Raw genomic sequence first — 16,969 nt, forward strand, 5'->3', positions numbered from 1 at the left:
GCCAATAGATACATGAAAAGATGCTCAACATCATTCATCATCAAGGAAATGTAAATCAAAACCACAAGGAGATATCAACACCTATCAGAATGGCTAGAATCAAAAAGATAAGTAAGTGTTGGCAAGAATATAGAGAAAAAGGAACCCTTATGAACTCTTGCTGGGAATGTAAATTGGTACAGACACTGTGGGAAACAGTATGGAAGTGCCTCAAAAAAATTAAAAACAAATACCATATGATCTAGTAATTCCACTACTATTTAGCCAAAGAAAACAAAAACACAAATTCAAAAAGAGGTAATACCCCTATATTTAGTGTAGCATTAGCCAAGATATAGAAGCAACCCAACTGTCTATTGAGAGATGAGTGGATTAAGGCATGTGTGTTTACACACATACATACATACACACAATGGAGTATTAGCCATAAGAAGGGATAAGATATTGCCATTTGCAACAACATAGATAGATCTAGAAGGTATTATGCTAAGTGAAATAAAAGGAAGAAAAACCAGAAACAAACACATTAGTACAGAGAACAAATTGATAGTTGCCAGAGGAAAAGGGAGTGGGAGATACAGGCTTCCTGTTACAGAATGAGTAAGTCATGTGGATGAAAGGTACAGCGTAGGAAAAATAGTCAGTGCGGTTATAATAGTGTTGGATGGTGACATATGGTAGCCACATTTGTGGTGACCATAGCATAACATTTAGACTTGTTGAATCACTATGTTGTACACCTGTAACTAATGAAACATTGTGTGTCAACGCTACTTCAATTAAGAAAAAAAAAAAAAAATTGGGAGGATAGGCTGAGACACAGTCTCACAATGAATCTCAGTCCTGGCAAAGTAACCCACCATCAAGAGGGATCTCACAACTCGGATCTCTCCCTGGGGAGTAAGGGATTTGAACTCCTTTTGTAGTGCTGCAGCTTTTTAAAGTCTGTACCTGAGAAATGAGTCCCCAAAACACCTAGCTTTGAAAACCCATGGGGCTCCTGTGAAAAGCCCCACAAGGCTATCAGGACCTGAGAAATAGTTCTTAAAGGGTTATCCAGAATTACCCACCCTCAGGGCCTAGCAGAGAGACATCAAACTAAAAAACACCAAGTCTTCCTGTAAATAAAACAAAACAAAACACCTTGCTTGCCTATCTTAAAGCTTCACCTGAGAGCAGGCACATCTAATTTAACACCCATCCAGGGACCTACTGAAATACCTTACAAAACAGATGCCCGTGGGTCCTATTTTTGTGCTCTTCCCTCTGCCTCATTCCAGGTCACCAGAATCTTCCAGAAAGGAGTTTGTGCATTTGTCTTGTGCCCTGTTTTTGCAGCTGCCCTCCAGGGGAAGCTGCTTGGCTCTGCTGACCAGCAGGCCTGAACTTTTGCAGGCTCCAGAGGACTATAACAAATTGAAAAGGAGTTCTTAACCAACTGTACCACGGGGCAAAGAGGTATCAGACTGAAATTCCCACTCTCTCTATAAAAGCAGGTTATTACTGTATCTTTATAGCTGTGGCCTATGGGGGCATGCTTTTATTTCAGTACTTGTATGGGAGCTGGCTATAATCCTCTCCAGAGACTGGGAAGGCTGGTGGCACCATCCTTATGCTCTCCATCTTCATGCTTTTCCTCCTCCTAGCCCCAGGTTGCAAGAAAGGAACTGCTTATATACTTTTTTTGGTGTCCTACCTTTTATGTCTGCCACCCTGAGAAAACATTCCTTGATAGCTTGACCCTGGTATCCAGCAGGGCTTGTGTTCATGGAGTCAATAGGATGGTAGCAAACAAAGAAATGCTTCTTAATTGGCTATCATCTCAGGGTGGATTGGTGCAGAGAAAGCAGACAACACCTGTCTCCCAGTCTTCCCCTGAAAGACGTATATTTGCATATTTTAAACTCTGCTGCCTGAGGTTCTTGCTTTCAATCAGCCTGAATCTAGGCTCTGACTGAGATCCTCCCTTTGGGACGCTCACAAGTCTTAGAGCACCCTCAATTATTTGAAGCCACTAGGAATAAAATAGACTGCTGGGACAAATGCAAAGCTCTGAGATACAGTGAAAAGCCAGAGCAAGGCTGAATAATAATTTCATCTCCAGCATGATCCTGCTCCTTCAGGCTCGGAGATTTGGCTGTTTTCTCTAATGCATAGCAACCAACAAAGAGAATGAAAGAAAATGCAGAAGGAACATGTTCCAAATGAAAGAACAAGTAAAATCTCAGAAAAAGACCTTAATGAAATAGAGGTAAGGAATTTACCTGATAAAGATGCTTACTAAGCTCAGGAGAAAATGGATGAACAAAGTGAGAATTTCAACAAAAAGAAAATATAAGTACCACATTATTAAGTCATAGAGCAGAAGAAATAATAATTGAACTGAAAAATGCACTGGAGGGGTTCAACAACAGACTAGATAAGCAGAAGAAAGGATCAGTATACTCCAAGACAAGGCATCAGAACTCCTCCAATTAGACCAGCAAAAAGGAAAAAGAACAAGAGTGAAGATAGCTTCAGGAACTTAAGGACAACAGCAAGCAGACTAACATTCACATTATAAGGGTCCCCAGAAGGAGAAGAGAGAGAGAAAAAGTAGGAAACTTATTTGACAACATAATGGATGAAAACTCTCCTAACCTAGGGAAGGAAACAGACCTGCAGATCCAAGAAGTCCAGAGAGTTTCAAAAGGATGATACACCATGATCGAGTAGGATTTATTCCAGGGTTGCAAAGATGGTTCAACATCCACGTATCAGGGTTACAAACTATATTATCAAAGGACGGATAAACATTATACGATCATCTAAATTGATGCAGAAAGAAATTCAACATTTGAATTTGACGAAATTCAACATTTACAATAAAAATTCTGGATAGGTTGGGTATAGAAGAAACATACCTCAACATAATAAAGGACATATATAATACGCCCACAGCTAACATCATACACAGTTGTGAAAAAGCAGAAAACTTTTCCTCTAAGACCAGAAACAAGACAAAGATTCCCATCTTACTGCTTTTATTCAACATAATACTGCACGTCTTAGAGCTATTAGGCAAGAAAAAGAAATAAAAGGCACCCAAATTGGAAAGAAAGAAGTAAAACTGTCATTATTGGCAAATGACATGACACTATATAGAGAAAACCGTTAAGCCTATACTAAAAACAAACAAAAAAAACTGTCAAAACTGATAAATGAATTCAGTAATGTTGCAGAATATCAATATATAAAAATGTGTTGCATTTCTATACACCAATAACCATAAGCGAAATTAAGAAAACAATCCTATTTCTAATTTTACCAAAAGAATAAGATACCTAAGGATGAATTTAACCAAGGTGAAAGGCCATACATGGAAAACTATAAGACACTGATGAAGGAAACACAAGAAGATACAAATAATGGAAAGGTATTCCATGCTGATGGATTAGAAGGATCAATATTATAAAAATATCCATACAATCTAAAACAATCTATATATTCAATGCAATCCTTATTAATATCAGTGGTATTTTTTTATAGACCTAAGACAAATAATCCTAAGATTGGTATGCAACCACAAAAAAATTCTGAAGAGCCAAAGCAATCTTAATTTTTTTATTTTTTCTTTTTTTACTGTGTTATGTTAGTCACCATACAGTAATCTTAAATAAGAAAGAACAACAAAGCCAGAGGCATCACACTTCCTGATTTCAAACTACATTACAAAGCTCTAGCCATAAAAATGATACTGGCATAGGGCACCTGGGTGGCTCAGTGGGTTAAGCCGCTGCCTTCAGCTCAGGTCATGATCTCAGGGTCCTGGGATCAAGTCCCGCATCGGGCTCTCTGCTCAGCAGGGAGCCTGCTTCCCTCTCTCTCTGCCTGCCTCTCTGTCTACTTGTAATCTCTGTCAAATAAATAAATTAAAAAAAAAAAAATCTTTAAAAATGATACTGGCATAAAAATAGATATGTAGACCCAGAATAGAAAGCCCAGAAATAATTTCACACATACATGGTTGGTTAATTTACAACAGTGGAGCCATGAATATACAATGTAGAATGGATGGTTTCTTCAGTATGGTACTGAGAAAACTGGACAGCCACATTAAAAAAATGAAACTGGACTACTGTTTTATACCATACACAAAAATGAACTCAAAGTGGATTAAACCTTGAACATAAGAACTAAAATGATGAAATCCCAAGAAGAAAATAGGTAAGCTGCATGTCATCAGTCCTAGTGATTTTTTTCAATTTGACACCAAAAGGAAAACAACAAAAGCCAAAATAAACAGTGGGTCGGCATCAAATGAGAAGGCATCTGCACAGCAAAGGAAACCATCAACAAAATGAAAAGGCTAACTACTGAGTGGGAGAAAATATTTGCAAATGTTTGTCTGATAAGCGGTTAATATCCAAATACATAAAGAATTCACATAGCACAGTAGCAAATAAAGAACCTGATTAAAAAATGGGCAGAATTCCCATCAAAATTCCACTGGTATTTTTCAAAGAGCTGGACCAAATAATCCTAAAATTTGTACGGAATCAGAAGAGACCCTGAATTGCTAAGGAAATGTTGAAAAAGAAAAACAAAACTGGGGGCATCACGTTACCCGATTTCAGATATGGACCCTCAACTTGATGGTCAAATAATCTTCGACAAAGCAGGAAAAAATATACAGTGGAAAAAAGACCGTCTCTTCAATAAATGGTGCTGGGAAAATTGGACAGCTATATGTAGAAGAATGAAACTCGACCGTTCTCTTACACCGTACACAAAGATAAACTCGAAATGTATAAAAGACCTCAGTGTGAGGCAGGAATCCATCAGAATTCTAGAGGAGAACATAGTCAGTAACCTCTTCGATATCAACCACAGCAACTTCTTTCAAGATATGTCTCCAAAGGCAAAGGAAACAAAAGCGAAAATGAACTTTTGGGACTTCATCAAGGTCAAAAGCTTCTGCACAGCAAAGGAAAGAGTCAACAAAACAAAGAGGCAACCCACAGAATGGGAGAAGATATTCACAAATGACAGTACATACAAAAGGTTGATATCCAGGATCTATAAAGAACTTCTCAAACTCAACACACACAAAACAGATAACCATGTCAAAAAATGGGCAGAAGACATGAACAGACACTTCTCCAATGAAGACATACAAATGGCTATCAGACATATGAGAAAATGTTCATCATCACTAGCTGTCAGGGAAATTCAAATTAAAACCACATTGAGATACCACCTTATACCAGTTAGAATGGCCAAAATTAGCAAGACAGGAAACAACGTGTGTTGGAGAGGATGTGGAGAAAGGGGAACCCTCTTACACTGTTGGTGGGAATGCAAGTTGGTGCAGCCACTTTGGAGAACAGTGTGGAGATTCCTTAAGAAATTAAAAAGAGAGTTTTCCTATGACCCTGGAATTGCACTACTGGGTATTTACCCCAACAATACAGATGTAGTGAAAAGAAGGGCTATCTGTACCCCAATGTTTATAGCAGCAATGGCCACGGTCGCCAAACTGTGGAAAGAACCAAGATGCCCTTCAATGGACAAATGGATAAGGAAGATGTGGTCCATATACCCTATGGAGTATTATGCCTCCATCAGAAAGGACGAATACCCAACTTTTGTAGCAACATGGACGGGACTGGAAGAGATTATGCTGAGTGAAATAAGTCAAGCAGAGAGAGCCAATTATCATATGGTTTCACTTATTTGTGGAGCATAACAAATAACATGGAGGACATGGGGAAATGGAGAGGAGAAGGGAGTTGAGGGAAATTGGAAGGGGAGGCGAACCATGAGAGACTATGGACTCTGAAAAACAATCTGAGGGTTTCGAAGGGGCGGGGGGGTGGGAGGTTGGGTGAGTCTGGTGGTGGGTATTACGGAGGGCACATATTGCATGGAGCACTGGGTGTGGTGCATAAACAATGAATTCAGTTATGCTGAAAAGAAATAAATTTTTTAAAAAATAGGCAGAGAATCTGAATAGAGATTTTTCTCTAGAAGACATTCAGATGGCCAGCAGGTCCCTAAGATGGTGCCTAGGATCACTCCTCATCAGGGAAATGCCAATCTAAACCAAATGTTATGCCACCCCACACCCATCAGAGCAGCTAGTATCAGACAAGAAATACTATATTGTCAAGGATGTGGAGTGAAGGCTGTTGGTGGGAATGGAAATTGCTGCAGCCACCCTGGAAAAACCTTATGGAGGTTCCTCAACAACTAAAAATAGAATTCCCAGAAGACCCAGCAATTCCACTTCTGAGTATTCATCCAAAGAAAATGAAAACACCCAAAAAGAACTTGCACCCCCGCATGTACATTGCAGCATTATTTACAATGGCCAAGATACGGAAGCCACCTGTGTACCCATCAGTAGATGAATGTATAAAGAAAAATATATTTTTTCAGCCATAAAAAAGGAAATCCCACCATTTGCAACAACACAGATAGACTTCAAAGGCAGTATGCTAAGCAAACAAGTCAGAGAATGGTACCATATGATCTTCCTTCGATGTGGAATTCAAACAAACAAACTCACAGATACAGAGAACAGACGGGTGGTTGCCAGGATTGGGGGATGGGGAGTAAAGCTTTTCAAAAGGTGTACTTTCAGTTGTAAAATACATAAGCCCTGGAGATGTGACACAGCTTAATGACTGGTTAGCAATACCAGGTTGTATATTGAACACCACTAAGAGAGCAGATTAAGAGTTTGCATTACAAGGAAAAAAAATTTTTTTTGCTTAAAATCAGGAATGACTGGCAGAGGACAAACACTTGGTGGTTTTGCAGAGATCTTCACCACTGTGCTTGTTTAACAGAAAACTACCTGTGTCATCTTATTTTTGACTCCATTATGCTGCTTTGAAGAGAGGACCTTTGAAGCGGGGGCTCAGGTGCACCATGGAAGCGCTAGCTGGGCAGCTAGGGTTCCAGCTGGACCAGTACTAGCTGGTGGTAATAGCAGGGGCTGGGGTAGGGGTTGCCTCCCCCCCACCACAGCCAGCTCCCATTTTGAGCTCATGGGGGATGTGTGGTGATTAACTAGGTTTATTATGGTGATCATTTCACAATATGTAATATTAGTACAGCACAATTATTCTATTTTTATATATCAACTATATTTCAATAAGAATTGTTTTAATCATTTCTATTTAAAATAATTTTTAGGGGTACCTGGGTGGCTCAGTCGCTTAAGCATCTGCCTTTGGCTCAGGTCATGATCTCAGGGTCCTGGGATCAATTCCCACATTGGGCTCCCTGCTCAGCAGGGAGCCTGCTTCTCCCTCTCCCAATGCCTCTCCCCCACCCCTGCTCATGCTCTCTAATAAAATCTTTAAAAAGTAAGTTTTTAAACAACTTTAAATGTTTTAAATAATTTCGAAGACAACATAGGCTATATGAAAACTTCCCAGAGGACAGTGAAATGGGAAGCAAGATGTGTTTTTCTTCAGAACAAAAATCTGATTTTTCATGTGAACCCATTGCCCAATTTCCTTGAGTTGCCCCTAATGTTTTTGTTAGTCACTGGATTAAAATTTCTATTGCTAATGCTCACGCATTGCCACCCTGGTTGTATTTGCACCAAGGACACAAGAGGAAATGACCCTTCTCAGAAAGAGGAGATGTGAGAATGAGGGAGAATTCCAGTGTGACACTGCTCAGGGTTACTGGGTCAGGGCAGAGTCCCCTTCACCGGGGGTTCTACCCATGTGCCAGGAAATGAGCCTACGGACACCCAGATCACTGAAAAAGATGCCTCAGCTGAGACTTCTTCACGTTCCTAACTGCAAACTGCCTAGGCTCAAAGTTGCCGGAGAAGCTTCCGGGTGACTGCCGCATGTCACTGCTTTGTGATTTCAGAGATATAACCAGATCTCCCTGGCTAGCTGCCTGAAGCAGATTCATTTATCTAATGCTATTCTGTTCCATAAATAGCAAAGGGACGAACCACTGGCTTCCAGTGAGTCAGCAGCCTGCACTGCTTCAGAGAGAAAGGCAGGGGACTCCAAGGCACATGGCTGCTGTCACAGAAGGCAGCCCTGAGAGCCGGAGGCCAAGCGAAGGAGGGCCCACAGGGTGAGGTTTTGCTCTGGAAAGGTCACCTGGGGAAGAGTTTCCTGAAACATCTAAATGATTCATTTTCATCCTGTAGTGTTCCTGGTCAAGTCAGACAAACAGACAAGAAAGGCCAGAAACAGAGGCACATCCAGGAAAAGGGCACAGAAAGAAGCTCCATCCAGTGTCTATGTGAGTTGTCTTTAAGATAGACCAGATGCTGCTTTTGAAGCTGACTTCTCTGCAGAGCTGGAGAATACCACCAGATTTGCTGCAAACACATCCCCCAGGCGCTCAGTGCGGGAGCTGAGGTGGAGGGAGGGGTGGAGGCTCACAGCCACCCTCCTGCAACTCCCTGCCCCCCGACCCTGCCCTTACCTCCAGCCAGTGCTGGTCCAGCTGGAACCCCACCAGCCCAGGTGCACCGTGGAAGCACTAGTAACGAACATGGGGTGTGTCCTGTCTCCAAGGCAGGTAATTTCGGGTTTATCTGAACTCCTGCCTTCATGATGGACCCAAAATGAGAGAGCACAGGTAGGTTTCCATTGAACAAGCACAGTGGTGAAAATCCCTGCAAAACCACCAATTGTTTGTCCTGTGCCAGTCGTTCCTGGTTTTAAGTCAAATTTAACACCATTCTGCCCTCTGATAGTGGGAAGATTTAGATGTCCCCTAGCAGTTTCTTTCATGGCAACCTTGGCCTTTTGCTGCTCATGAAGCAATCCTCATGGAGGCTTCCTTTTTCAGGCAGATTCAGAATGCAAATATGCTTACCAAAGGCATGCTCCTTGAGTACGTCTCCAAGGATAGAAGTTATAGGGTAATGTGCATTTACCAAATAAGAAATACAGCGGGGCACCCGGGGGAATGGGCCCTTGGGGAAAATCCTAGATTCACATCTTGATTAATAAACATTGCCTCTCCCCTCCCAAAGCGTCCTCCATACCCTAGGACTTCCTTCTCTCAAGAGCTTCATGACTTATCTTTTCTTGTTTAGCCAAATTCAGATGATTGAGACCATCAGGAGTACCACACTATACCCACTTGGCATCATGTTCTTCAAAGATCGGACCATCAAAAATCTCCATAAGTGCTACTTTCACCTTTGGCTCCTTAAGCCACCCTTGGCAGAACGACTTGGGAATTTCAGTGGGCTATACAGAAAGGGCAAGACTAGAATCATCAGGCCATGGGGACACACACCACAGAATATAGAGGCTGAGATTTAAGGAGAGGATCAGGAGGTTGGACAGATAATCCATACAAAGACCTGAATATCTGAATTGATGTTTGGGAAGACACTCGGGCAAGCAACCAGGAATGTGGCTTGTCACAGGTCTTACAAAGTGAAAGACTACAGCAATATCTTCTAAAATGCTTTCTACCACCGGTCTTCCTCCCTATCCAGTCCTTTCTTCTTAATGCCACAGCCACAAGACGGCCGTGTCACCATCTTGCTTTCAAGTCTTCTGGTTTTAAAGTGCAGGGGACTTACATGAACACATGATTTGGGGCCCACCCTGACGAGACTTCTCTCACCTCTCAGGGCTCACCTCTTGCTTTGGTTCACACCTACAGCCTCTGATCAGGCTGCTTCTGTGTGTGAGTGTGCCTCCATGTCACACTGGTCGCCCTCATGCACCTCCAAGAATTTGTCCAAGTATGACTGTCCAAGGCAAGCTTTTTCTACCCTCTCCCCATGCTGCCTCATCTCTCAGCAAAATCAGCCTCTCCCTCCTTTGTGCCCAAACATGGTCCATATGTTGTCACTCACTTTCTCATCATGGCTCACTTCATCATCCTTGAACACTGTAGTGTTCATTGTTAGGTGCTTAGATTATGTCTTGTTCAAAATTATCTGTGCCTGGCCCTCCAGACCTTTTTCTCACCAAAGATCCCATAGAAAATGATAACTAGAATATTTCTGTGGTGCAGGAGGCTGCTGGTAAAAGAGAGCAGTATCTTGGCGCACCTTTAATAACCCATTCAAAACTTAAACACACCCATGGAGAAGACCCTCAGTTAGTGTTGAGATTGAAAGAATGAATCAGACTGTGTAATATTAGGAGAGATCTGCAAGTAGGCAAAGACCTTAGAAATCAATGGAAGGAAAGGTCATACATAAATAACAGATTTAAGACCGCAACATAAGGATGATTATGTAGATTTCTTACCTAGTCAAGGTCTCCTTGACCAGAACAGCTCTAGATTCCATTCCCAGCGTGAACTTCATCACTGCTTTTCTTCACACACCTTGACTGTAATCAAGCCAGCTGCTTGTCAGCCCCACACCCCCTCCACATTTGTTGCCTACCTGCTAACAGTCAGCCTGTTTGGGTTGGCCCCTCTCCAGCACAGCCTCCTCTCCACCCATGCCATCCAGCAGGAGGCCAGCTATGCATCTCAAAGGCTCACCTGTGGGGCCACCTCCTTTGGAGACTCCTCCACTCCCACTGGGCAGGTGTGGATGGTCTCTCCTTCACAGCCCTGTCGTTGTGCCTGTCACCAGGTTCCTGCCCAAGCGATTTCTTTCCCTTATCTTTCAGTGAAATGTAAGCTTCATGTGGTTAAACATGGAGTCTCATTTTAGTTTCCCCTCCTTCACCTGTAATAGATACAAAATAAATGTATTTTATATTCACCTGTATCTCTCAAGCGGCTGTGGGAAAACCTAGTTCCCATTTAGTAGGGAAGAAAGGGTATCTGTTGTATAGGGAGGGGCCTGCTGGGTGCCAGGAAAGATCCCAGATAGTAAACCACACTCAGGACCCTTATTTCAAGGATTCATAAATTAGATGATCCATGCTAAATAGGGCCAGACCCACTGTCCCCAAATCCATTATTTAATGGAAATTTGCATAGCAAGTTTGGCCTGTAGACTTGGGCACTGAGCTAGACCAGATGGAGACTCTGTCTCGTATAGAGGTCCCCAGTTCCACAGAACAGAAGCAGGTCCCTGGTGCACTGCAGGGAGGGTGGGGGGGGGAGCAGAACAGGGTGAGGTGTTAGAGGGAGACAGTGCTTGTCCAAGCCCTAAGGGGCTTCCATGGGGTCTGGCAGTAGTCAGGAGCACCCCCTCCTGTCCAGTCCCTGCAGGGCAGAGTGTATGGAAGAGTCTGGTTCCAGATAGCAAGAGAATAAATGCTAATTTCCTGATAGCCCCTCACTCATCAAAGATTTACCACCCTGAGCCATGGGCCACTGCCCCTAGGATACAGCCTGGCAATCTCACACATACTGTAATGGAGTCCCATGTTGACCTGACTTAAGACTGTGATACCCTACCCTGATCACCCCCATCTTTCCATCAGTTACATTCAAATGGTGCTGCTTTGGTTGGAGAGAGACACACCCTTCAAATGTTCTTTTTGTATTTATTGGTATCCTCATCTCAGCATCCTCATGTTCAGCCAGGCCCTCATCCTTGTGGCGAATCCATGCAGCAAGCACCCCTCCCTATGTCCTTGAAATAACAATAGCCCCGACGGCACCCAAGGGTTGCATCTCCTCCCAGGTTCAGAGAGGTCTCCTCGGGCTGAGAAGTCGGGTCCACACTCACCCAAACTCTGCAACCTCTTGGCTTTAGAGTCTGGAGAGCGAGATGTCTGGTAATGTTTGATTGCCACAACACTGCTGGAAGTTTCGAGTTAACATCCTCCTCGCCAGTGACCCCAGTCCTACACTAACATGATGTGCCCTCTTCCCCTATAGGCGCAAAGGGTGCACAAGAGGTTTCCTAAGGCGGGCAGAAGCCACTACGCGTCGGAGCAAAAACCTTCCATGCCTTCCCCGAGCACCACCGCCCCGAGCCGGACGTCTGGCAGCAGTCAGCAGCCCCCACCGGACAGTTCACATCCGGGCCCCGGCCAGATAGGCCAGCTGACCGGGCATCTGCAAGAAGCTGCCAGACAAGCCAGCAGCCCTCCCGGCCTCCCCTGGTCCTTCCAGAGAAGCAAGTCCTTGTTTTGTTTGCCCACAGGAGACTCCTTCCCGGGCTCCTCAGCCCTACCACAGTGGTTTTCAAACACAGATGGCCCAGGGCACAGGGCGACAGAGGGGAGGCACAGCCACCTCCTCTCCATCGATGACCTGGAGGGGGCCCAGGAGACCGACGTGGACACGGGCCTCCGGCTATCCTCCTCAGACCTCTCTGTGGTCTCTGCCTATTCGGCGCCCAGTCGGTTCTGCAGCACCGTGGAAGCAACCCTCCCCCCTGAAAGGTGCAGCAGCCACTGGTCAAAGCCTAAGGGTTTCAGAGAAGGACCACTGCCCACCGGGAGTGGGGGGACCACAGAGACCGCCTGGGCTTCCCTCCCTCTCTTCACCAAAGGCCCTTGCAGCTCCTCAGCCCCAGCTGCCGCTGCAGCTCCCCCTACTCTCGGCCCCTCCTCACGCACACAGTCCTCCCCAGAGCCTCCCTGTGATGCTCCCCTCACTGAGCAGACCGCGGGCAGAGACGCCCCACCACCCCCAATGCTGGCCGGACCCGTGGACAATGACATGGAGGAATTCTACATCTGAACACCCTCTGCTCTTGTGTTCCAGACACACAGACTCAGGTCCTACTGCCCCACTGGGGTCTGCACACCACCCGTGCGTGCTCTCAGCCCGCTCCCCCAGGTCTGTCGGAAATCCGTCCGTCTCACGGGCTCACTAGCACAGGTGCCACACCACCCACTCTTACCTGAGAGGTGGCACATTTTAGAGACTTGCTGGAAAAACGCTCGCATTTTTCTGCAAATAAATTCTCGAGCTTAAGTTGTAAAATTTTTTTCGAATACCCAATTCCTTTTGAGATATGGTTTAGTGCACTTAATACAATTTAAATGCCTCATATCATTATTTGAAATGAAAAGAAAACCTAGTCAGCCGGAGCTGATTCGGCAATTTTTCATGCTGTGAAGGAAAAACAATTAGAGCCAAAATGTTGAATGTGGGAAAGCTACTAAGTGACCTGTATGAGAGATTAGTGCACAATAACGTAACGTACGGCTTACTGGATTCTGCATACATATTTGCATCACCAGGCAACGGTAGCCCTAAGAATTTCCAGGTAGTGCTGATGGTGCGAAAAGTCAGCTTGATAAAACAGTGAAACACCTATCAGGCTACGGTAATGCCTCGCTGTGATGCCGTACGCATCTGAAAATCTGAATTTATGCAAAAGTAGCTAATATACTTTATAAGGATTTATCCTGAGTAACAGACTCATGGTGGAATCCAAATATGATCTGAGTTCCAAAAACCAGATTCGCATCCACTTTTCAACAACACCTCCCTGTAACAAGTGGAGTCTACAGAAGACCACTCCACTCCCGGAATTTATGGGGCTCCCTGAGGAACCGCTCACTGGAGTCACAGGATAACAGGTTATCGGTCATAGGGGTAGCTAGGCTTAAGACAGTTCCATTTTAAAAACCACCATCCAAGGGCTATGTATATATGTATGTATATAAAGGACAGGAGCCACACTTTATACTGCTCTCTCCGGTAAACACGTATTGCCACACACCCTGATCTTTCTGTTTCTAAACGATTTGCAACCTTTTTCAGTGGCTCTTTGATGGCACACATTAATAAAGGCCCCCATCTTCTCCACATGGGACGTTTTATATAAAACGGTGTCCTGGACAGATCCTGTTTCATCATCGGCCTTCCGCAAGTGCGTAGAAGCCTTAATTAAAGCTGGCGCTCTAGCCCAACCTTGACCTTTTCTGCCTGTTTTCTGCTTCTGTCGAAGCACGAATGATATTTAAATAGCACCTCTCTCCCGCTCAGTGAGGGCATGTTTACAACCCCAACCTCAGCAGTGCCGAGCACGGGGCACGGTGACGCCGAGCTGTGCCTGCCTGCTACCTCCCTTTGGGAAACGGGAGCATGGACTTCCTGGCCTTGCTCACTTCCTAGTCTGGTGCTCCTTGCCTCCGTGACTCCTCGCCCAGCTTTCCCCTCTTGGAAAGCACCCACATCAGTCTGCACACAGCCTCAGGATCCGTTTCAACACTGCTCTCCAGTCAGCCGTGAAGCCTTTGCCATTCTTGCAATGAGAACCTTAGATCCTGTCCCCAGCACCCAAAGGATAAGATTCTCCATGTTAAGTAAATGAAAGCATGGTCTCTTCTACTTTTAGGCCAGGAGCAAACATTCTAGAAAGGGCTAGATAACAAACGTGGTAGGTTTTGCCAGCCGTTTGGTTTCTGTTGCAACTACCCCGCTCTGTCGTCTGAGCGTGGAAACAGCCAGGGGAGATGTGTGAGTGAGTGGGAGTGGCTGGGTTCCAATCAAATCTTATTTATGAGAACAGACCAAACCTTGTGCTAGAGAGAGTCTGATCTAGGACCTCGGGCACAGTCAGCAATAAGGGATCTGCGTCCGCAGCACTCTGCTGCCACGGGGTCCTCCTGTCATTCCGGTGACCCCAGAAGCACAGGGCTCAGGGCCCTGAGGGGCTTCTTTGTGCAGAGGTGGTTCTTAGTAAGCCACTAGCCATCCACCTCCCATCCGGAAATGTGACTCAAGGCAGCAGCGGGATGAAAAACAACAGGTTAATGTTAGGAAGGAAAAAAATAACTCCGAGGTGTTCACACCAGCTCGTGAACAGCAAAGGTCAGTGAGGCATAAACAAATGGACCACCGTCAAGTGATGGCTCCTCCTGGCTTGCCCCATCTGTGCCCTTAGTTTAGTTTAATATACTTGCATGCACCCCTAGGATTACTTCGGAATCCAAACCCTGATGCTCTCCGGTCCCACCCCTTCTTAGTAACCCACCCTCAGCACAGTCCAGTCTACCAGCTGAGGGACCCCAGAGGATGTCAGCGACACCATTCAAAAGCAGGAAATGCAAGATGCCCCCAGAACGCAAGGGGAGAATGGAGGAACCCAGCACAGACCACACTCAGGCATTCCCCCGCCTCCCTCCCAGGCTGTGCTCGGGAGTGGCAGTACCCTCTGTGCAGAAGAATGTCACAGAGACATACTGACAAAGGCCTGGCTTCCACTTCTGGCCACTGGCATTTTCCTCATCCAGGAAGGCTCCTGACACCCACTGGGGGATCCTGACTCTTGGACTGCTGTTGTTGTGATGGAGGCTGGCCTACTGTAAATGCTCAATAAATGTGTTCAATTAAAAAACATGAAGCTGTCTCAAATTATTTCTCTCCTGGACTGGACTCTGAGGTGTAGGAAATCTAGATTTTAGCCCTAGGTTTTTGGGGGGTTTTTTGTTGTGGTTTTTGGGTTTTTTTGTTTTTTGTCATTTAATAGAACCCAGTCTCTTGTCTTCTTGACCTTACAACTCCCCCCAGCATGGCCCGGGGCGGGGAGGGGGCTACTAAGTGTCCCAGTCTAGTTCACAACCCATCCCTTGTCTCTTCTCCAAAAAAGACTCCCCAAGTTACTGCTCACATTCCCATCATGGCGCCTAAGCACCACCAAGGAGCCACTATAAAGATGAGATGTTTCTTAGTTCCTAACTGACCTGCCAAGCCCTGCAGAAATCATCTCGGGTCACCCATGGGGGTGGAGTGGTGAGCTACCAAAGATACTTGTATTCTGGGAGCCCGGACATGTGGTTGTACAAAATGGGCTATAGTGCTGGGTGTCCCTTGAGCCCTGTGACCCAACACAAGGGAATAGTCACATGGAAGCCAGTTGGACTACACTGTCTAGTGTGTTCCAGGTGAGACCAAATGTTTACTTTTACCGGGAAGACCTCTGAACCCACGGCTGATATTGTCAGGAGACATGCAGGAGAAATCTATCCTCCTCCTGGGCTCTCTGTAGATGAATGAATTCTCCTATTCATCAGGTAAGAAACACCTAAGTAGACTCAGAATTCCTGGAAGAGATTATTGAGGGTAAATAAAACTAACTGTGAAGAGCTTCTCCCTCCCAAACCCCCAGATGGACATGACCCAGTTATGGTCAATGATCTCATGTCTGCATTTCAAGAGAGCAGTGGGAACAGCCCAATGGTCTTCCTCCCCCTTCCTGCCCACTATATTGCTCCGTGTTCCTGGTCTGAACATAGAGGTCTCCTAGGATTTATAGGATTCTGTTTCTCTTCAATTCTCTGGAAATACAATTGATCAGATCCAGCAGACGTTTGAGAAAATAACATGAGAAATTGACATCACATTATAAAAATGGGTTCATGAAGGGTAAAGAAGCTGAATTTATATATTTTTATATAATCACACTCTTCCAACTTTCACTGAAGGCTTTTCTCTAATCTTTGGGAACAGAAGTCCAAACACAAAATGTCTTTAAATCCCATCATATGAATAACAGAAGCAAACTTTAATGGTAATGTCGGCACACTTGAGTCTTTTTAACAACTTCTGTTTTAGAGAGGTGATAACTATTATCCAGTTATGTGCTCAGAATTAGGATCAATATATCCATACAAACCAAAAGTCACCAGAGTATTTGGTGAAGCTGAAAAGGCCCCTTCTCTGTGCCTTTACGACATGCTCCCTAATCTCTCCATCTGTGATGAGGGTCCCACCTCCTGTTGCCTAGATGGCATAGAAAAAATGTTTCCACATATGGGGCACAGCCCCTAACTGGAGTGGTCTGGGTGAGAATCACCGCAACCACCCCATCTGACACATTTGTAAGTCGAACATCTGAAAGAAGCCATCCAGGCTTCCTTAGGTCAGCCCTGCCCAATTTCCAGAACGAAACCCAGAGCTTTTGGACAGGAACAGCTCTACATGTTCATGGCACTGTCCAAAAAAGGGCCTGATGAATAGAATACTTTGAGGCCAAATCACCGCGCTGGCTGGCAGTAGGGAAGCTTTGGTGCCACCTGGTGGCCGCCCTAGCCAGGAGGGTCAAGCAGCCCCCCTTTTCCCGAAGACGGCTTCACCCAGATGAACAAAAAGGAACCATTTCTCT

The 16,969-nt window shown here is 44.9% G+C and overlaps 1 protein-coding gene across 1 annotated transcript in view; it reads left to right on the plus strand.

Moving 5' to 3' along the window:
• Positions 1-12,591, plus strand: part of FAM124A (family with sequence similarity 124 member A) — a gene marked incomplete at both ends in the record, with an annotated part of 107,131 nt that extends 94,540 nt beyond the window's left edge. The window contains one exon of the mRNA XM_080799753.1: positions 11,782-12,591. Coding sequence (XP_080655879.1) covers positions 11,782-12,591 — 810 coding nt within the window. The remainder of the gene's footprint in view (positions 1-11,781) is intronic.
• Between the last annotated feature and the right edge of the window lie 4,378 nt (positions 12,592-16,969).

Source organism: Martes martes (assembly GCF_963455335.1).
Source record: "Martes martes genome assembly, chromosome: 3".
Lineage (NCBI taxonomy): Eukaryota > Metazoa > Chordata > Mammalia > Carnivora > Mustelidae > Martes > Martes martes.